The sequence below is a fragment of the Sorex araneus genome, chromosome 2 (genome assembly GCF_027595985.1).
Source record: "Sorex araneus isolate mSorAra2 chromosome 2, mSorAra2.pri, whole genome shotgun sequence".
Taxonomy (NCBI): domain Eukaryota; kingdom Metazoa; phylum Chordata; class Mammalia; order Eulipotyphla; family Soricidae; genus Sorex; species Sorex araneus.
Window position 1 is genome coordinate 25,429,127 of NC_073303.1, and position 20,531 is coordinate 25,449,657.

General features: G+C 54.2%; 2 protein-coding genes across 3 annotated transcripts in view; one reads left to right on the forward strand and one right to left on the reverse strand.

Moving 5' to 3' along the window:
- Nucleotides 1-12,365, reverse strand: part of LHFPL5 (LHFPL tetraspan subfamily member 5) — a 16,036-nt gene extending 3,671 nt beyond the window's left edge. Inside the window, exons 1-5 of one of the 2 annotated variants that reach the window (XM_055127016.1) lie at nucleotides 12,160-12,365; nucleotides 11,402-11,868; nucleotides 6,008-6,244; nucleotides 4,114-4,139; nucleotides 601-1,494 (exon numbers count right to left, since the gene is read on the reverse strand). In XM_055127016.1, the coding sequence (XP_054982991.1) occupies nucleotides 4,129-4,139; nucleotides 6,008-6,244; nucleotides 11,402-11,813 (660 nt within the window). In that variant the 5' untranslated portion in view covers nucleotides 11,814-11,868; nucleotides 12,160-12,365 and the 3' untranslated portion in view covers nucleotides 601-1,494; nucleotides 4,114-4,128. The other variant, XR_008628544.1, reaches the window with a different exon arrangement.
- A 6,055-nt stretch (nucleotides 12,366-18,420) lies between these two features.
- CLPS (colipase) lies at nucleotides 18,421-19,996 on the forward strand. The gene is made up of 3 exons (XM_004617704.2): nucleotides 18,421-18,545; nucleotides 19,286-19,408; nucleotides 19,749-19,996. The coding sequence occupies exons 1-3, from the start codon at nucleotides 18,462-18,464 to the stop codon at nucleotides 19,881-19,883; spliced, it is 342 nt and encodes a 113-aa protein (XP_004617761.1). The 5' UTR covers nucleotides 18,421-18,461; the 3' UTR covers nucleotides 19,884-19,996.
- The last annotated feature ends 535 nt before the right edge of the window (nucleotides 19,997-20,531 follow it).

Genomic DNA, 20,531 nt, shown 5'->3' on the forward strand with positions numbered 1-20,531 from the left:
ATTGCTGTGATAAATGGAAACTGAATTTTGTTTGTTGTTTTTTGTTTTTGGGTCACACCCGGCGATGCACAGGGGTCAGTCCTGGCTCTGCACTCAGGAATTACCCCTGGCGGTGCTCAGGGGACCATATAGGATGCTGGGAATCGAACCTGGGTCAGCCACGTGCAAGGCAAATGCTCTCCCCGCTGTGCTATTGCTCCAGCCCCCCATTTCTTTTGTTTGTTTGTTTGTTTGCTTGTTTCTGGGAAAACTGAATTTCTGAAGTAGACAGCATCAAAACTAAACTCCAGGTGGCCCCAGCTCTGACCGAGCTGAGGCCTGGCCAAATGAGTGCACTAGCAATGTAGCGGTGTGGCACATGGGGGGCCCTGGGAGGAAAGGTGACCTGACTTTCTAAGGGAACAAAACATTGTCTGAGTTTGTGTCGGTTTGGGGGGGTCAGGCCCATTGATGCTCAGGAGTTACTGCTGGCACTTTACAAAGGAATTACTCCTGGCAGTGCCCAGGGGACCATATGAGATGCTGGGGATTAAATTCGAGTTGGCCGTGTGCAAGGCAAACGCCCTCCCCGCTGCACTATCCCTCCGGCCCCTGTCCTAGTTTTCTTTTTTTTTTTTTTTTTGCTTTTTGGGTCACACCCAGCGATGCTCAGGGATTACTCCTGGCTCTGTACTCAGGAATTACTCCTGGCGGTGCTTGGGGGACCATATGGGATGCCGGGGATCGAACCCGGGTCGGCCGCGTGCAAGGCAAACGCCCTACCCGCTGTGCTATCGCTCCGGCCCCTCTTTCTATCTTTTTCTGTTTTTGGTTTTTGGGTCAGGGGTTAAGTCCTGGCTCTGCACTCAGGAATTATTCCTGGCGGTGCTCAGGGGACCATATGGGATGCCAGGGATCGAACCCAGGTCGGCCGCATGCAAGGCAGGAGCACTGTCCGCTGTGCTATCCTCTGGCCCCAGCCCAAGTTTTCTTATCCTGTGTTCACACAGTCTCTATGGCTTCGTGTTGGATTCCAGTCCTGATGGCCTCATCTCGTTTATGAACTTCTGAGAAGCAGTGAGGAACCGGGAGAAGGGAGAGGCAAGGACAGCCCCCTCCAACTCCGATGTTAAGCTGGAATGATCCCTCCCACCCACAGCAGCTGCCTCCTTCAGTGGCCCTGACAGAGCCGTGAGTGCGGGCAGGATGGACTCCTTGGGCAGTCAGTCATCGCCGTTTGCACAGAAGCCCGGGAGGGGCAGGAGCGCTGCCCGTCAGAGTAGGAACAGCCAATCCTAACCCTCCCTCTCCCCAGGCCCCGCCCCAGCTGCCGCGGGATCAGTTTCACCTGAGGTTTCTGTCTGTCAAGGCCTTTTTGTCACGGGAGACTTGCCAAATTCTAATCCTAAATGAAAAGCTTCAGGACTTGAGGGTAGAAAGGGAAGCTTAGAAGAAATATTTTAATCTCTGAAGAATTCAATTTCCACGGTTTCCATTGTCAGGGCAATTGATGACCTGCAGCATTAGAAAAAAGGATGAGTTCTAATATTTTTTTAATACAAAAAAAATACCTTTAATCTAGCCCTACCTACCCAGACAAATTCAAACATCTTCAGTGGAAGTATTCCAGGCTTGCTCTGCAAGCCAGAGTTCTTCTTAAGCAGCTATGTTGCTTCTTTGCCAGTTTCCACTCCGGAGAAACCTGTGCGCTCTCTCTCTCTCTCTCTCTCTCTCTCTCTCTCTCTCTCTCTCTCTCTCTCCCTCCCTCTCTCTCTCTCTCTCTCTCTCTCGCTCTCTCTCTCTTTCTCTCTCTCTCATTTTTTTTTTCTTTTTGGGTCACATCTGGCAATGCACAGGGGTTACTCCTGGCTCTGCATTCAGGAATCACCCCTGGCAGTGTTCAGAGGATCATATGAGATGCTGAGAATCGAACCCGGGCCGGCTGCATGCAAGGCAAACGCCCTCCCCGCTGTGCTATTGCTCCAGCCCCTCTCTTTTATTTTAATGAATCACCATGATACAGTTACAGACTTACAGACTTTCATGATTGCGTTTCAGTCAAACAATGAGTACCCATACCTCCACCAGTGCCCATTCCCACCAGTGTTCCCAGTATCCCTCCCCTGACCCCACCCCAACCTCCTGCCTCTGTGGCAGGCACATTTTCTCTTACTCTCTCTGTCCTTTTGGGTGTTATGGTTTGCAATGCAGGTACCAAGCGACCATCATGTTTGGTTCATAGTCTACCTGTGTTCTCTCTTAAACACACTTCTCTCTTTCTCTCCCCTCACATCTTGCTAAATAAGTTTCAGTAAAAACTATCTTGCTTCACCAAAACAAGTACAAGTTCATGAGTCTTAAAATCTAACATCCAGAGCGCCACGGGACTTAGCCCCATGGGCCACCCCAGATTACAGTGGAGTCACAAAGGAGAAGGGGTGCATTATGGTTTCCTCTAACTCAGTAATTCGGCACTGTCATCCCGCTGTTCAACGATTTGCACCATTAACGTCTCCACTGTGAGACTTGTTACTGTTTTTGGCATATCGAATTTGCCATGGGGAGCTTGCCAGGCTCTGCTATGCAGGCGGGACTCTCGGTAGCTTGCCAGGCTTTCCGAGAGGAATGGAGGAATCGAACCCAGGTCAGCCACGTACTCCAGTCCCTCTACTCCAGTACTAAAACCAAAAATAATGATGCTGGAGACTGGCTGTTCAGTGACTAACAACCAAGGCCTCGTTTAGCACGTCATGGGACCCAGCAGTTTTTAAAAACTTGAATAATGACCTTGCCGTGATAAAAACGTTTCTGTTCAAGTTCGCTAGTGGAGAAAATGTGCTTGCTCTCCCAGCAGCCGTCGCTGGGGGCGCTGGTGAGAGAGAGTAAATGTGACCAGGTGGCTTGGAATCTCATTTGAAGCAGCTCTCAGGCGGCTGTGCCCATCACAGCCTGGGGCTGTTCGGGCACTCGAGACTATGGACGTGCTATTTCAGTCGGGTAGGGGGTCTCTTGCAAGGGGTTGAAAGGAACTTCATACACATTAGGAGTTTAAGAGGCGGGGGGCTGTAGCTCAAAGATGGAGCATGTGTGAGGTCCTGGATTTGACCTCCCCCCCAAAAAAAAATTAAGTACATTTGAATATTATTCCTCCTTTCCACAAAGCAGGGCCTGGCAGTATCTTCTTCATCTTTTTTTTTTTTTGGTGGTGGGGGGAGGGAGGCTGAGCCACACCCAGAGATGCTCAGGGGTTACTCCTGGCTCTGCACTCAGGAATTACTCTTGGTGGTGCTTTGGGGACCATATGGGATGTCGAGGGTTGAACTTTGTGCTATCGCTCAGGCCCCAGCAATGTTCTCCTAAAGTGTCATCTTAATATTAAATCTCATTTTAGAAATTTAATAAAGAAAAATTGTACATCCTGCTTCCTTTTGAGTCAGACATTAAGGCCGGTTAATTCGTGTGTTTCTTTTTGTCTCAAATCTCAGGAAGCATAGAACTAAATTTAATTCTCGGTTACGGTAATTCTGTTAGCCTTGTTTTCGAGGGTATTTGTTTTTTTCTCTATGACTTCTATACTCTCTTATTAGGTTTTCCTAATAAGAGTGATTTTACAAATCACTAAAAAGACTTTCCGAAAACAAGCGTTTAGAAAACAGAACCTGCTTCTAAAATCAACCTCTTCTTGTTTGCCAGGCTCCACACAAGATAAAAAAAAAAAAATTCTTTAAACCACCTGCCTAAGTATTCTCTTCATTCTTTTTTTTTTTTTCCCTTTCTGGGGTCACACCCAGCAATGCACAAGGGTTACTTACTCCTGGCTTTGCATTCAGGAATTACTCCTGGTGATGCTCAGGGGACCCTATGGGATGCTGGGAATTGCACCGGGTCAGCCGTGTACAAGGCAAACGCCCTCCCCGCTGTGCAATCGCTCCAGCCCCTCTCTTCATATTTCTTTTGCATCTTCTTCTACTTCTCAGGATGCAAGTCGCTTAAGGGTTCCCATTTGCCATAAAGGTCTCTGCTGCCGCCCTCCTCCTGCTCCCTGCAATACCTGTTCCTCTCTCCCCAGGCTCTGGGCAGCCTCTGCCTGGTCCCAGCATGCAGCACCCCCTGGTGGAAGGGGAAGGTACTCACCGACCCTTCAGCCACTCAGACTTCCTCTGCAATGAAAGAGAGAAATGGTCTCTGCTTACAATCAAACCTTACTTTCAGGAGCATTCCCTGTCCACGACTCCCTCTTTCCCTCTCCCTTGTTCTAATGTCCACCCATTTGTAACTCCTGTCACATGACCATCTGTCCCCCTTATGAGGCCTGAGGTCCAGATTCCTTCATTCCCACTGTATCCCGGTGCTAAAAGATGTCCGTGGGGCCAGAGCCATAATACAATGGGAAAGGCATTTCCCTGGCATGCAGCCAACTAGGTACTATTGCTGGCACCCCAAGTGGTTCCCGGAACCTGCCAGGAGTGATCTCTGAATGCAGAGCCAGGAGTGAGCCCCGAGCACCGCCACGTGTGGCCCCAAAACAAACAAACAAACAAAATATTCATGGGCGCAGGAGCTGCGACTGGTTGGAAAAGTAGATGATGTCAGGGGCTGGAGTGATAGCACAGTGGGTAGGGCGTTTGCCTTGCACACAGCCGACCCGGGTTCGAGTCCCAGCGTCCCATATGGTCCCGTGAGCACCACCAGGAGTAATTCCTGAATGCAGAGCCAGGAGTAACCCCTGTGCATCGCCAGGTGTGACCCAAAAAGCAAAAAAAAAAAAAAAAAAAAAAGTAGATGATGTCAGAAATAGGCTTGCTAGTGATATAATACAGAGGGTAAGGCACTTGCCTTGCATATGGTCAACTCAGATTCGGTGACCAGCACCCCAGACAGTCCCCCATGCTCCATCAGAAGTGTCCCTTGAGTGTAGAACTACTGAGCACCACTGTATACTGGTGGGTGTGGCACAAAAACAAAGCAAAAGGATTTGCAAGGAAAAAGAGAACTAACATTGATGTTCAATGATGAATGAGTAAAGTTCATGAATCACCTCTCAGGGACAGGCACTGTCCGTGCTCTTTATAATGCAGGAGTTCTCAGCAGTATTTTTCTTTGTTTTGCAGAGCTGGGGAGGGAGGGGGGTGTTGGGGCCACACCCAGCTATGCTCAGGGCTTACTCCTGACTCTGCACTCACCAACATCAAGTTTACTTATTTAAATTGTGTGATTTGGAAGCCTGAGAAATAGTACAAGAAATAGTACTTGTCTTGCATGTGGCTGTCCCCAGTTTGATCCCCAGCATCACAGAGTCTGAGCAATCATACCTCATCCTCCGCCCTCACATTGAACCACTTGGGGTGGGGGGGGACTGGAGAGAAAAGTGCTTCCGGCTCTGTTTGACCCACCTCAGTCACCAGCACTTGGGAAATGCCTCACCTGGGTCAGGACTGGTCAAAGTCAGCTGCAAGCCCTTACAGGGCACAATGTTTGTGTCCCACCTGCCCCACGAGTGAACAACCTGGAGTCCACTTGTTCTGCACGGCATGGGAGATGACCCCAGCCACCTGACTTCCCAGAGAGCCACAGACTCAGGCTGGAACAAGGAATTGCTTTTTTCAGGAAAGGAAAGTATGTCCTCACTCAGCACAGGCATTCTGGGTCCCACCCTCCCTCGAGGAGGTGAAATTGAAATTATAAAGCAAGATAGTCTTGTTTGTTTGTTTGCGGGCCACCCCCAGTGGTGCTCAGGGCTTCCTCCTGGTTCAGTACAAAGGAATTACTTCCGGGTCGGAAAACAGTTAACCCCCTGGGCTGTTGCTCCAGTCCCACCCATGGGATTTTAGACCCAGCCGACTCCTGCCTGGGCGGGAACCACCCCAGCCCCCAACCCCCCAGGGCTGGACCAGAGCTCAGAGACAGAGCGGGCTGGAGGACGTTACGGTCCCTCACACACGCCTATTGCCCACGTCACTGGCAGGCTGTGCCCTACCCCGGCCTTGGCCGCTGGTGCCCCTGCGAGAGGGGGCGGGAAGCCCGTTACCTTTTCCGTCCGCCTTGTAGTCGTCGGGGAGCAGCTTGTCCTGCCGGTAGCCCAGCACAAAGGCCAGGAAGGAGAGGATGAGCGCATCCCCGATGCTGAGGATGGCCAGCATGAAGGCCCAGCGGATGGTGCAGTGGCCCAGCGTGTACTTGCCCGTCTGCTCCCCACACATGCGCCGCACCTCGCTCGAGTCCCACCCATCCGGGTAGACCAGGCAGCCGATCATCAGGCCCGTGGCTGGGGGACACAGGGCCACAGAGTTAGCTCAGGAGTGCCCAACCGGGCGGGGCTACAACTTGTCACCTTCTTTCTCCTTTTTTTTTTTTTTGGCTTTTTGGGTCACACCCAGCAATGCTCAGGGCTGACTCCTGGCTCTGCACTCAGGAATTACTCCTGGCGGTGCTCGGGGATGCTGGGAATCAAACCAGGGTCAGCTGCATGCAAGGCAAACGCCCTACCCGCTGTGCTATCGCTCCAGCCCCACCTTCTTTCTCCTTTGACTTTTTTTTTTTTTTTTTTTGCTTTTTGGGTCACACCCGGTGATGCACAGGGGTTACTCCTGGCTCATGCACTCAGGAATCACTCCTGGCAGTGCTCAGGGGACCATATGGGATGCTGGGAATTGAACCCGGGTTGGCCGCATGCAAGGCAAACGCCCTACCCGCTGTGCTATCGCTCCAGCCCCACCTTCTTTCTCCTTTGACTTTCTATCAGAAAGGCTCATTTAAACAGTTCATGACAGGTCATCAAAATCCCCCAAGTGCCAATTTTCTCTCACTCCTGACAACAGTTAGAGCGAATAAGCCATAATTTCCCATTTGACAGGTTAGAAAACTGAGGTCAAATAGCTGAGGAAGTGACTTTCTCAGGCATACAGCCATGGCAGCAGGAAGGCCGGAATTCACAGCTTCGGGCTTTCTTGACTTCAAGGTTAATTCTCCTCACATGCTTCGCACTGCACACATGGGCCCCTGTGCACTGTGCAGAGTGACTCCTGAGCACTGAACCTCGAGTAACCTCTGAGCATTGCTGTGTATGGCCAAGAATAATAAAAAAGTTTAATTCTTCCTACACCTGTCTAGAAGCATCTCTCCAAAGAGTTTAATATATTTTGTGACATTTCAGACTTAGCAGCAACCTGAGCACTGTTTTGGGAAGATACTTTGGGCGGGGAAAGGGAACCTGCCGGCGCCTTTGGTAAAAAACGTACACTTTCCCCCATTTGGGCCTGGCCTGCGCAGGTGAAGGGGCAGAGGAGCACCTGCTCCAGACTCTCCCTCCTCCTCTTTGCTCCTCCCTTTGCCCTCCCCTAGTGCCTCCCCTTAGGCGCTCTGGACAGACCCTGAGAGTTGGAAACAGATGGTTCCTCAGGGGACACAACTCACCCACCTACAGGCCCGGGCACAGTAAAGGTCACCCCCACCCGGGAAGCCTCCGGGCAGCGGCCAGCTCCGCATTCACAGGCTCTTCTCCCATCTGTGAGGCCGGGGTCTGCAGACTAAGGAGACCACGAATAGAAAATGCATGTGCCCGTGTCTGGTACATGGGTAAGCGGCCCACTGAGGGTGCTTCCTGTTAGTATCCATGGCAGTGGAGCCAGGGAGAAGCAGCTTCCACTGGGGTGAGGTGGCCATCGTTAGAGCTGCCCCCAGGGCAGACATGTGGCTCAGGGGGAGAGGGCTTGATGGACACATGTGAAGCCCTGAGTTTGATCCCTGGCACTAAGAAAGGAAAGCAAAGATAAAAGGGAAAGCAAAAGAGGGAGGAAGGGAAGGAAGGAAGGGAGAAAAGGAGGGAGGAAGGAAGGGAGGAAAGAAGGAAACAAGGAAATAAGGAAGGGGGGAAAGGAAGGGAGGGAGGAGCTCACAAGATGGGGTGCAGCTCATGGGGCTGGAGTGATAGCACAGGGCATTTGCCTTGCACGTGGCCGACCCCGGTTCGATTCCCAGCATCCCATATGGTCCCCTGAGCACTGCCAGGAGTAATTCCTGAGTGCATGAGACAGTAATAACTCCTGTGCATTTTGAGGGTGTGACCCCCCTCAAAAGAAGCAAAAAAAATGGGGTGCAGCTCAGGGATAGAGACAGACCTTGCATAGACCTTGCATATGTGAGGTCCTGGGTTCAATTGCAGGAACAGGCAGAATGGGGTGGGGGAGGGGCAGACAAATTGTTCGCAAAGGTGCCAGGTACTTAGTACTTAGCTGTAGGGTACTTAGTACTTAGCTGAAGGATTATGCAGCCTTGCCCCAATCCCTTGGTTTGTTGTCGTTGTTGTTTTCTTTTTGGGTCACACCCAGCGGTACTTAGGGGTCACTCCTGGAATTACCCTTGGTGGTGCTCAGGGGACCATATGGGATGCTGGGAATCGAACCCGGGTCAGCCGCATGCAAGGCAAACGCCCTCCCTGCTGTGCTATCACTCCAACCCCAATCCCTTGGGATCGGGCCGGGTCATATGACTTATTTGGCAAACCCAACCCGAGCAGAAATGCTTTCCAGGCCACAGCAGGGCTGCTGGACTCAGGTCTTGCTGAGTTGTCCCCAGCCCTGCCAGTCATGTGCTGGGAGCTGACAGCCCAGCTGCCTGGATTCCAGAGAACAGCAGAGCTGGGCTCCCAGTGGCTCCTCTGGGAGAAACAAACCACGGGGGGTGTTTGCTGCGGAGGCACCAACCACCTCTCCCATCCTTACAAAGCTCTCGTGCATTGTTTTTCCCACTGCTGGGGCACCTAATAATCAGGCATTATTCCAGGTGTCTTTTTCTTTTTTTTTCTTGGATTTTTTGGGTCTGACCTTGGCCCTGCACAGGGGTTACTCCTGGCTCTGCACTCAGGAATCACTCCTGGTGGTGCTCCGTGATGCTGAGGATGGGATGCCTGGGATCAAACCTGGGTCGGCCGCATGCAAGGCAAATGCCCTCCCCAGCTGGACTATCACTCCAGCCCCCTCCAGGTGTCTTAAACGCATGGTATCAGCCCGTCTTTGAAAGAGCCTTGGGCGAGGTGTACCGGGGTGAGCTGGACGCAAGCCCTGAGGCTCAGAGAGGCGAGCCTGCCCTGCCTGCATCCCTTGAAGCCACGCTCAGGCCCAGTCAACAGTTGGCGCCCAGAAGAAGCATCGCCATGTTGAGCTCCAGGCCCACCATCTTTCTCTTTCCCTGGCCCCAGGCTTCCTGAGGTTTAGCTCAGTCCCTGAGGCCCCTGGCAACCCAGCCCTGTCCCAGCTGCCGGCCAGGGGCCTGTGCCCCCCGTCAGCCCTCCCTGGGCTCATCTTGCATGGAACATGAGCCGCCTCTGCGCTCCCTCTGAATGTTTCATGCAACGGCGCCTGAAACTCTGTCTCGGCTCAGTGACCCAGGCTGGGCCTTACTCAGGTGTCCTGGGGGCCCCCTGCCCCCACGACCCCCAGCACTGCTGGTTCAGCAGAGGATGCCTGTTGCGGGTGGTTGAGGAAAGGAACAGAGTAAGGAAGGGCCAGGTGGGGGGGACTCCGGCACCCGTAACTCTGAGAGAGGCCCAGCCGGCAAGCAGGCCAGACTCCCCTCCACAAAGCTCACCAAACGGTCTTCCCGCTCGGCCTCAGCCTCATGGGGAGGGGGGTGGCAGGGCCGTGCGGAGGGCAGAGTTGCCTGGAATCAGCCGTGGAGTTGGAGTCCAAGAATGGGAATCCAGGCTTGGGTCGAACCCTCCCTGTGGGGACAGACAAGAGCCGCTTCACGGGGCTATGTGGAGGCTCCTCCAGGGAATGTTTTGCAAATCATTTTACTTGTGCAAACATGTGGTGCAAGAAAAATGTCCCGAGAGTAGATCCAGGATCCATTTCTTGGATCTCGCCACCTTCATTCTCCCCGGGCATGTCAAATTTGATTGTGTGTGTGCATGTGTTTGTGTGTGTGTGTGTGTGCGCGTGTGCGTGTGCGCCACACCCCACGGTGCTCAGGGGTTACTCCTGGCTCTGCTAAGGCACTCCTGACAGTGCTCAGGGGACAATATGAACACCGGGAACCAAATCCAGGTTTGACCACATGCAAAGCAAATACCGTATCTGCTGTACTATTGCTTCAGCCCCTCAAATTTGATTTTCTATAGCCTGGCCGAAGTCCTGTCTTCTCTCTGAACCACAGATTTTGCATCTGTAGTTGGGTTAGGCAGGCTAATAATCTCTGGGGTCCCCTTCAGCTTGGCTATAGTCTGAGACTGTGCCTGATGGCCTGAGTTCAGATCCCTGTTCTGTCCCCAACAGCGCACCATCAGGGTCATTCTGATGCTCCTTCTAAGCAATAATTCTGAAATAATTTCACCCTGGCCTAAAGGCCGTATGAACACTGTGTGTGAAAACCAGGTGTTGGTACCCCATTTCTTTCTCTCTCCCTCTCTTTTTTTCTTTTTTTTTTGGCGGGGAGGGAGGCACAACTGAAGGTGCTCAGGGCTTACTCCTGGCTCTACACTCAGGAATCACTCCTGGCAGGACTCAGGGGACCATATCGGGTGTTGGGGGATCAAATCCAGGCTGGCTATGTGGAAGGCAACTACTCTACCCACTGTGCTCTCTCTCTGGCACCACAATACCCCATTTTCTCCTTGGCCCTAGAGAGCAGAACAAACTGGCCCAAGGACCAAGAGGCTTGTTTGACACAGGAGCAGGAAAGGAGATGGGGTAGGCTTTGCCCTTGAACATGACCACAGCCCCCCAACACACATATTGTTTTAAAAGATCCTACTCTCTCTCTCTCTTTCTCTCTCTCTCTCTCTCTCTCTCTCTCTCTCTCTCTCTCTTTATCTCTCTCTCACGCACACATCATCTCATCCTCACTTGCTGGAGTCATATCATCTGCTCACATTGACATTCACTGTACAGTTAAAAAAATTAAGGGAATTTAAATATCAGGTTCTACAGGTCAGGCCTCGCTCAGCCTAACCGTCCCAGGTTAGCTCCTGTGCCCAGCTGGCTGACAATGACAGACACGTCCCTCCTTTTCCCTCCCAGGCACTCTGGGAGTCAGCTCAGCTGACTGTAAGGTGCGGGCCTGGACGAGGAACTCTTGCTGTCCTTTTGTATTCATCTATTTATGTTCTGGGGCCACATCCGGGGTACCCAGGGCTTAGTCCTAGGGATCACTCCGGGTAGGGCTAGGGCGACCATATGGGGTGCCGGGGAGTCAAACGTGGAGTCAGCCACGTGCAAAGCTGTACTCTCTCTCCCTGTTTGGGATCCTTTTGGAGTCAGACATTCTAAGATTCTCCACTCCTCGGAGACTTCAGCAGAGCACTGAGCAAGGCGGAAGGAGTCAGAGCCCCCCAGCAAGCTCAAAGCGGGGGAGCTGTAAGCTGTACCTGCGACCTGGGCTGGGGGTCCTGCCTGCCATTGCCCCGTTGCCCCCTCCCCCCGCTCACCCGCGGCCAGCTGCATCCACGCACAGATCTTGTAGACGGTGGCCGTGTTGCAGACGAAGAACAGGCTGAAGCAGATGATGGAGCCAATGATGAGGAACATGGCCAAGGCGATGAAGAACATGGCCGTCTTGAACGCTCTCGACGGGATGGAGGCGAAGTCCAGCGGGCCCCCCTTGCAGATGAGCTCGGAGGACAGCACGTTGCCCACGCAGTAGGAGAACAGGCCGAAGTAGCCTGCCTGGGGCGTGTTGACGCTGTCTCCGATCCAGTAGGGCTGGATGAAGAGGGCCATGACCAGCACGGAGAAGCAGATGGTCAGCGTGCCCCACATCACCCCCACGGCCCTGGCATTGCGCACGTAATTGGTGTGGTAGATCTTCGCGGCCTCCTGGGCGGGCAGTAGCTTCACCATGGTGAGGGGCCTGCAAGAAATCGGGGCTCTCGGCACCGCAGGACCTAGAAGGGAACTGGGAAGGAGGCTGAGGTCAAGGTTCTGGCTTGGGATTCTTGGCGCGCAGGAGAGGGCCAGGAAGGAGGACCACCCTGGCTGCTGGATGGGGAAGCCGGTCGGCGCGGTGCCGGTGTGCCCGCTGCCCGGTGCGTTGCCCCGCTGCCGGGCGCCCAGACAGCGCCGCCCCGCTGCCCCGCCCCGCCTCCACCGCGGGCGCCGCTTCAGCACCGCGGACAGCGCTCGGCGCCCGGGGAGGCGGGGCGAGCGCGCCCGGGGGTCCCCGCGCCGCGCACCCAGACCCGCGCACCCCGCACGCGGCGTCACGCTCCCGAGCCAGAAGGTCGAGCCGTGGCCCACGCAGCCAGCTCCAGCCCTGCAGCTCCAGCCCCGCCGCGGAACCGCTTCCGGGGTGCTCTCCCCACCCCTCCGGGCCCTCGGCTGGCTTGCTCGCTCCCTGAACCCCCAAAACCCTGGAGCGCAGCAAGGTCTGGGTCTCCTGCCTTGCTCTCAGCGGTCACTAAGCGCCTGGGCTGGGGCTAAGCCCTTTGGTTGAGGCCGCCTTCCCTAAGCTAGAACCGGAGACTTGAAGAGGTCAGGGCTCCTGCTCGCCTATGTGCACGTGTCTTTTCATGCACCTATGTGTTGCCTGGATTCTTTTTCAAACTCCTACTCTCATTACTTCTGAGAGTGTGATGACAGAAGCAGCTAGGAAGCACTGCAAGCTGTCTTGGGTCGGGAAGTTATCTGAACCAGGAAGTTATTCAGCAGCGAGAACGCATGCTTCGCCTCCAGGAACCCTGCTTTTGAGCTTGAGCACCCATGGTCCTCCCCCGTGGATACCACCAAGAACGAGCTGGAGGGAGCACTGAGCTGAGAGTAGTCCCTTCCTAGCGCTCCAGGATGTGCCTCCCCGTTAAAATAAATAAATAGATAAATAAAGTCCTGCTGTCTTTCTTCCTCTGAGCCTCCTCAGACAAAAAAATAAATAAACTTTTTGTTCTTTTCAATATATTTCTTCTCTTGTTTTTCTGTTTTTGCTGCAGATTTTTCCTCTTTTTCAAAACATGTATTGCTGGGGCCGGGGAAATAGTGCGATGATTAAGTGTGCTTGCCTTGCACGCGGCTGAACCAGGTTTGACCCCCAGCACTGCATTTGGATCCCCTCAGGGCTGTCAGGGTGATGCCTGAGCACAGAGTAAGCCCTGAGCACGACAGGATGTGGCCCCAAAGCAAAACATTCTATCACATATCTCATATTTATGTTAGGTAAGGTAACATGTAAAATTGCTAGCCCATGCTCTCACACATTTTAAAAGTATTGAAAATGTTCAGTATTGGTATTGGGTTTTGGTTTTTAGTTTGGGGGCCACACCTGATCATTTCTGCCAGGCTTAAGGGACCACATGGGGTGCCAGGGACAGAATCTGGATTGGCTGCAGCAAGGAAAACACGCTACCCACCGTACATCCTCTCTGAGCCTCGAATTAATATTTTTGTCTCTATTAACATATTGGTATATTCCTTTCCTTCTACAAACTTTGCATTACATGGCTGGGTAAAATTTAGTGTCTTTTTTTCCCACTCATTTCATCATTAATATTTTGATATTAAAAACATTTTAGGGGCTGGAGCGATAGCACAGCGGGTAGGGCATTTGCCTTGCACGCGGCCGACCCGGGTTCGATTCCTAGCATCCCATATGGTCCCCTGAGCACCGCCAGGGCTAATTCCTGAGTGCAGAGCCAGGAGTGACCCAAAAAGCAAAAACAGAAAAATTAATGCCCATACAAGGATGTATAATATGTACATATAAAATCATTTAGTTGCTTCCTCTATTTTTTAAAAATTTTTTTCTTTTTGGGTCATGCCCGGCGATGCCGTCCCTCTCAGAGAGCCTGGAAAGCTACTGAGAGTATCCCACCTGCATGGCAGAACCTGGCAAGCTACCCGTGGCATATTCGATATGCCAAAAAACAGTAACAAGTCTCACAATAGAGACATTACTGGTGCCCGCTCAAGCAAATCGATGAATAACGGGATGACAGTGCTACAGTGCCTTTGGGCTACTGCCTGCAGGGCTAGACTCTCTCTCATATATATAATATATAATTATATGTATTTTATATATTACATATTTATATATAATATATCATATATAATATATAACATATATTACATAGGCCATACGATTCCGATAGGCAGGTGGTGTGGACAGACAACACAAGCATTCAGTCTGGTGGATGACAGATGCAGACTGGAGGTCCACAACCAGCAACTGTCCACAATGATGACCAGCCAGTCGCCAAACAGCAAAAGTCTCAGGCCATGGCCCGAGCAGCGGAGCAGCGGAGAGGCAGAGTGGTGAGGACCAGCCCGTCCCAGGCAGCAATGCAGCTGCGACGCGGGAATCAGTGAAGAGCCACTGGTGCGGCTCTCCCGGCCACAGGGGCCCCAGGCGCCAGGGCATCAATCTTCCGGAACTGTTGGAATAAAGAGCCGTTTCACCAACGACATCTGGTGGTGGGCGTGGGCATCTTCCACACTGCCCACCAGGACCCACAAGTTAGCGAGAATCCACTGTCACAGCTTTCTCTCAAAGGGGCTATTTCGGTGAAATCATGAAGACACTTCATTTCCGGAACCAGGTCCCAGCTGCAGTCACATTACAAGGCAAACGCGTCACCTCCTGGGGCTGGAGTGATAGCATAGCGGGTAGGGCGTTTGCCTTGCACGCGGCCGACCTGGGTTCAAATCCCAGCATCCCATATGGTCCCCTGAGCACCACCAGGAGTAATTCCTGAGTGCAGAGCCAGGAATAACCCCTGTGCATCGCCAGGTGTGACCCAAAAAGCAAAAAAAAAAAAAAATGTGTCACCTCCTGCAGTGTCCCACCAGCGCCATTCCACTTCTTTCATCTTTATTTGTGGTGCTTCCATACTCTGGAGGCTCACTCTTCAGTGGGGTGCTCACGCATTCTGATTGCTCACTGAGAGGTAGAACGGTGCTCACGTGGGTACTTGACAGGGGTTGCACTTCCTGGCCAGGGTGGTCAGGTGTGTTGTTGTTGTTGCTGCTGCGGCTATTGTTGGACCACAACCAGCTGTGCTCAGGCCTGCTGGCTACGTGTTCAGAGACCATATAGAGTGCCGGGGATCAGGCCCGGGTCAGCAGCATAGAAGGCAAGCTAGCACCTCATCCTCTGTGCTATCTCTCCGGCCCCCTCACAAGTCTTTTGTTTAGTGGGATTCAGCAGGAGTCACCCACCTTTCACTTGGGGTGCTCACACACACACATCTGTTTGTAATGCCACGGGCAGTCATTTGCGTGCTGGAGGTCACAGCAGAGCTGCCAGGCTCAGATCCCAGAGCAGCCAGGACCATGCATGGCACATGCAGAAATAGGAGGGATTGAACTCTTAGTGTGTGCAGGTCACTGAGCCATTCCCAGGGGCTCAGGGGGGATTTTTATTCATGTTCCTCACACCCCAGGTCAAGACTTCGAGTCATTCCCGCACTCCAGACATCCCTCTCCTGCCCCTTCCCGGTCAATATCCTCCCACACAAGACTTGTCTCACGCGAGGTTGATTTTGCATCTCTCAAAGCTCATGTCTGTGGATCACGGGCTCGATTCTTTTGTTCTGTGGCTCATCTTACTCAACATCAAGCCAGTGAGAGTAAACCATAGGGTTGCATGTGGAAGTCAGAACTTGAGCCATTTGTTTTATTTCTTATTTATTTATTTTTGGTTTTTGAGTCACAGCAGGTGGGGCGTTTGCCTTGCACACAGCCGACCCGGGTTCAATTCCTCAGTCTGTCCTCAAGCCCGGCAAGGTACCTAGAGTATCCCACCCGCATGGTGGAGCCTGATAAGCTACCCATGGCGTATTCTATATGCCAAAAACAGTAACAACAAGTCTCACAATGGAGACGTTACTGGTGCCCGCTCAAGCCAATTAATAAACAACGGGACAACAGTGACAGTGACAGTGCTACCCAGCAGTGATCAGGGCTTCCTTCTGGCTCTGCACTCAGGGATCATTGTTTGCAGAACTCAATAAATCATACAGGGTGCTGGGATCGAACCCAGGCTGACCGTGTGCAAGGCAAACACCCTGCGTGGTGTACTATCTCTCTGGTACCCAGGTCTTTTTTTTTTTTTTTGCTTTTTGGGCCACACCCGGTGATGCACAGGGGTCACTCCTGGCTCATGCACTCAGGAATCACCCTGGCGGTGCTCAGGGGACCATATGGGATGCTGGGATTTGAACCCGGGTCGGCCGCATGCAAGGCAAACGCCCTACCCACTGTGCTATCACTCCAGCCCCCCAGGTCATTTTTTAAAGGGGAAATCCCCCAGCAAAAACACTTTAGATCAGGAAAGGGCTGGTTAAATCTTGTGAGGCTCTGGTCCAGGAAGTACCTAATAGTTCTGTTCGCATTTCAGAAGCACATACATGGTTAAAATTTTCTTTGCCACACTTTTCACTTATCACAGACAAAATGCCAACAGGATGTGTTCTCCGTTTCATTCACAGATGGAAATAACTTGGCTGGCTTCTACCCAAGTCTCCCAGTCTTGTGAAAAGGAAAAGCAACTATACTGCCCCCTCTCCACAACCAAACACACACACACACACACACACACACACACACACACACACACACACGCACACACTTCAGCTCAGCTCAGGAGTATGGGGGTGGGGTGGGGGGGTAGAGACAGAAGAAGGGACCAGATGAGCTCACAGGGAAAAATGGTTTTGGACACTGAGCCCATTCCTCCAGTAAGAGAGGCTGTGCTCCTTTTAAAGTGCTCTTTGGGGAGGTGAGAGGTGCTACACCCGGTGACAGTCAGGAGCTACTCCTGGCTTTGTGCTCTGGCAGTGCCAGAGATTGAACCCAGGTCAGCCCCGGGCAATGCAAGTGCCCTATTGGCTGTACGGGGCTCCAGTCCCCCAGGCCGTGTTCCTTCATCAGGGGCCTCCTCTGTCTTCGGATGGGAGAGTTTTCTGGTGGGTTCCTCCAGCTGCTCTTCTCGAGTCCCAAGAGTGGTGTAAAGGGGGTGGCACCCACCATGTGCCCCTTCACAAGAACTCCTGAGACGGGGGGTGGGGGGAGTGTGAGGGGGGTGGTGCGTGGTGTTTGGAAATTTCAGTCGGTCACTTCATGCTGCGGCCAGGTCTGCGGGTCAGAGCCGAGCTGCGGCCGTCACCATCCAGGACTTTCATCGGGAGCTGTCCTCCTCCTCCTGGATGGCCTTCGAGAATACCAAGCAGTGGCGGGGAGCCTCTTTCTCAGGGAAAACGCCAGTGGGCCCCAGCTGAGCACACAGCCACAGCTGCGGCTTCCCAGCCCGGGGGGACCCTGGCCGCGGGACTCCTCCCTCTCCGTGCGGCCCAACAAGCCAGCAAACAGGCACGGCCTTGGCTGGGGGAAGCATGGGCGGAAGCTTTAATGGGGGGCGTGTCTTCCGTGCCAGCATGGAGCGAGGTGGGAGGGAAACACAGAATCACTGAGAAGTGCCTCCTAAGGGTCCCAGTTGAGGGCAGGACAGGGGACACTCAGAGCAAGCTCCCTGACCCGCAGTCGCAGGGCCCAGCAGGTCCTAAAACCCCCAAGGGGACTGGGAAAGTTGGGATGCAGGAGGCAGGGCCCCTTCTTCCCTGAGTCTGACCATCGTCAGGAGCCGGCTTGAGCAGACCCAGAGCAGGGTCCAGGCTGGGCTTAGGAAAGAGAGGTGCCCAGGCAAGCAAAATGTAAGGAAGTCGCCAGCTGGGGTGACTCTGCTCTCACCTGTGCCCACGTCGAGGTGCTCAGGGCACAAGAGAGGGTTACATGACCACATTGGAGCAACGTCCACGACCTCTTTCCTGCCAGGCCTGTTCTGTGTATGCCTTAAGCATGTATGACCTGAATACAAAGAAACAATGTTTACTCTCTTGACCTTCCTGTTCTTGAAATGTCTTCTGCACACTTGCCCTCGCGAATGCCTCGTCAGCCTCCTGAGACAGGGGGTGGGGGGAGCGTGAGGGGGGTGGTGCGCGGTGTTTGGAAATTTCAGTCGGTCACTTCATGCTGCGGCCAAGTCTGCGGGTCAGAGCCGAGCTGCGGCCGTCACCATCCAGGACTTTCATCGGGAGCTGTCCTCCTCCTCCTGGATGGCCTTTGAGGATACCAAGCAGTGGCGGGGGGCCTGAAATGGGGGTCCCATTGACATAGAAGGAGTCTCAGAATAAATCCTCCAGAAAGAACCTGGACAGCAAACGGTGTCCCGGCGCCCATAGGCTGGCCCATGATGCAATAGTCCCTGCCTCCCCACAGCTGCCAACACACACACACACACACACACACACACACACACACACACAGAGGCACAAGTGCAGAAGGAACAGGTGCCCAGGTGCTGCCCCAGCGGGCTTATCAGGAACCCCCCAGCCCCCACCGCCAGCAGCTGAGGCACAGCTGGGCCAGTGCTCACGGCAGACCCTGAAGCCGAGAGGGTGGGTCACACGTGGACGTCCGCCCCTTTTAAAGTCGCCGGGCCCCAACGGACCCTGCCTTCTGCCGCCTGCCCTCCTGGTTGCTCCCGCGCTAGCCCTGCTCCTCATCATGAAGGTTCTGGCCCTCCTGCTTGTCGCCGCCATCGCGGTGGCCTATGCAGTCCCTGACCCCCGGGGCATCATCATGAACCTGGTAAGGATTTCCGCAGGGCCCCCATCTCCGGGAGAGAGTCCCGGGGCTGAAGTCCCAGTTAGATTTCTGGCACTGTCTGCCCCTACCCACCCCCACCCCCCACCCAGCACTAAGCCAGACTGAAAACACGCCCAGGTGGGGGTTGTTACAGCCTAGACCCCAGGGAGGTGCGGCCTCAGGACCCCAGAGAAGGCTGATCCTAGAGAGGATCAGCGGCTGAAGGAGCTTTGTGCAACTCCAGAGCCCAGGAATCCTGCCCCCAACCCTGGTCCAGAACGTGCAAAATCGCTTTTGCACTTTCTGAACCAGGTGCGCAGACATCGCTCTGGGCCTTGCAGGTGTCATGGGTCGAGGTAGATGCAAAATCCCAAGCGGGTAGAGAGAAGGGGTGGAGGTCGGGGAGAGATGTTCTCCAGGGAGGTCCTCTCACTCATGTAAGGCACAGGTTTGCAGAGCCTGTCTGGGGTCACCCGTTCCAGATGGGAATACTGAGGCACGGGAAGGAAGCGGATCGCAGGGGGTTGGTGGCGCATCCGCGGCTGAACTCCCAGGGTGGTGCCCCTCCCAGGCTTCTCACCCGCCTCGGAGGTCGGAGGTCGTCGCCCACCCTCCCCTCCCTTGAATTCCTTCATTCGGGCCCCGCCCGCCCGGGGAGGCATTGTCGGCGGTCGCGGATGGGAGCGGGGGCGAAGGGGGCCTGGTGGGGGGGGGGGGTCCCCGCTGACCGTCGCTGCCCGCAGGACGAGGGTGAGCTCTGCATGAACAGCGCCCAGTGCAAGAGCAAGTGCTGCCACCGCACCAGCGGCCTGAGCCTGGCCCGCTGCGCCCCCAAGGCCAGCGAGAACAGCGAGTGCTCCGCCAAGGTGGGTGCCCCGGCGAGGGGCGCGGGGGAGGAGGGGGCGCGGGGGTCCTCCACGCCGCGGGGTTGCTCGGGGAGGGCCATCAGCCTGAAAGGGCGGGGGGAGGTGAGCAGACATCAGAGCACTGAGATGGGTGGGGATTTCTTGTTTCTAACTCTTGACTGGGTACATCGGGGACACCCCCACCCCCACCCCACCCCATCCCACCCCACCCCACCCCGAGATCTCTTGTTACTAAGAGCCACGGTGGCAACGGGGACGCGGATGCTCCGGCTGCACAGCGCCCCCTGCTGGGGCAGCCCGGAGACGCGCCAGTCGCGAGACCCGCCCCGTGTCTCTGCAGACCCTCTATGGGGTTTACTACAAGTGTCCCTGCGAGCGCGGCCTGAGCTGCGAGGTGGACAAGACCATCGTGGGTGCCATCACCAACACCAACTTTGGCATCTGTCACGATATTGGCCGACGATCCCAGGAGTGAAACCAGCGTGTGGCCGGCGCCTAGCCCAGCGCGCCCGAGCCCGGTCCTCCTCCACCCTGGACCAGCATCTCCGTCTTCTGATTGGGTTCTTGGCCATTAAAGCCTCTCCTGCAAACCGCCCCAGGCTCCGGGATGTTCTTGCCGAGTCAGCGTCTGGCTCCGCGGGATGAGGCGGACCGTCTTGGAGGCCCCCCTCTATTTCTGGGGAGCAGGAACCCCACCTTAGCAGGTGCTGTTCTGAGTTGTCCCATATCCGCTGTCCTGCATCAAAACATCCCAGTTCCCTGTCCTGGGCTCTCAGCGTTCCTCCGGCCCCGGCTTGCAGGCACAGCCCACGAGGCCAGTAGTGGTGGTCCAGAGCGCAGGCGCTTCCCTTGCACACAGCCAAGCCGGGTTCAGCCCCTGGTACTCCACATGGTCCCCCAGACCCCTGAGCACAGAGCCAGGAGGAAGCCCTGAGCACCGCTGAGTGTGGTTCAAAAAACAACAAACAAAAGACCGCTAATGATTTCTGACTCCTAGAGGGTATTTATCTCCTTTTTATAGATAAAAGAAATAAGGTTCAAAGAGTTAAGTAACTTGCCCAGTGCCACACAATTAGAAAAAGTTGGAGCTAAACCCACGTACTTCCGCTGCTTCCTCCCCCAA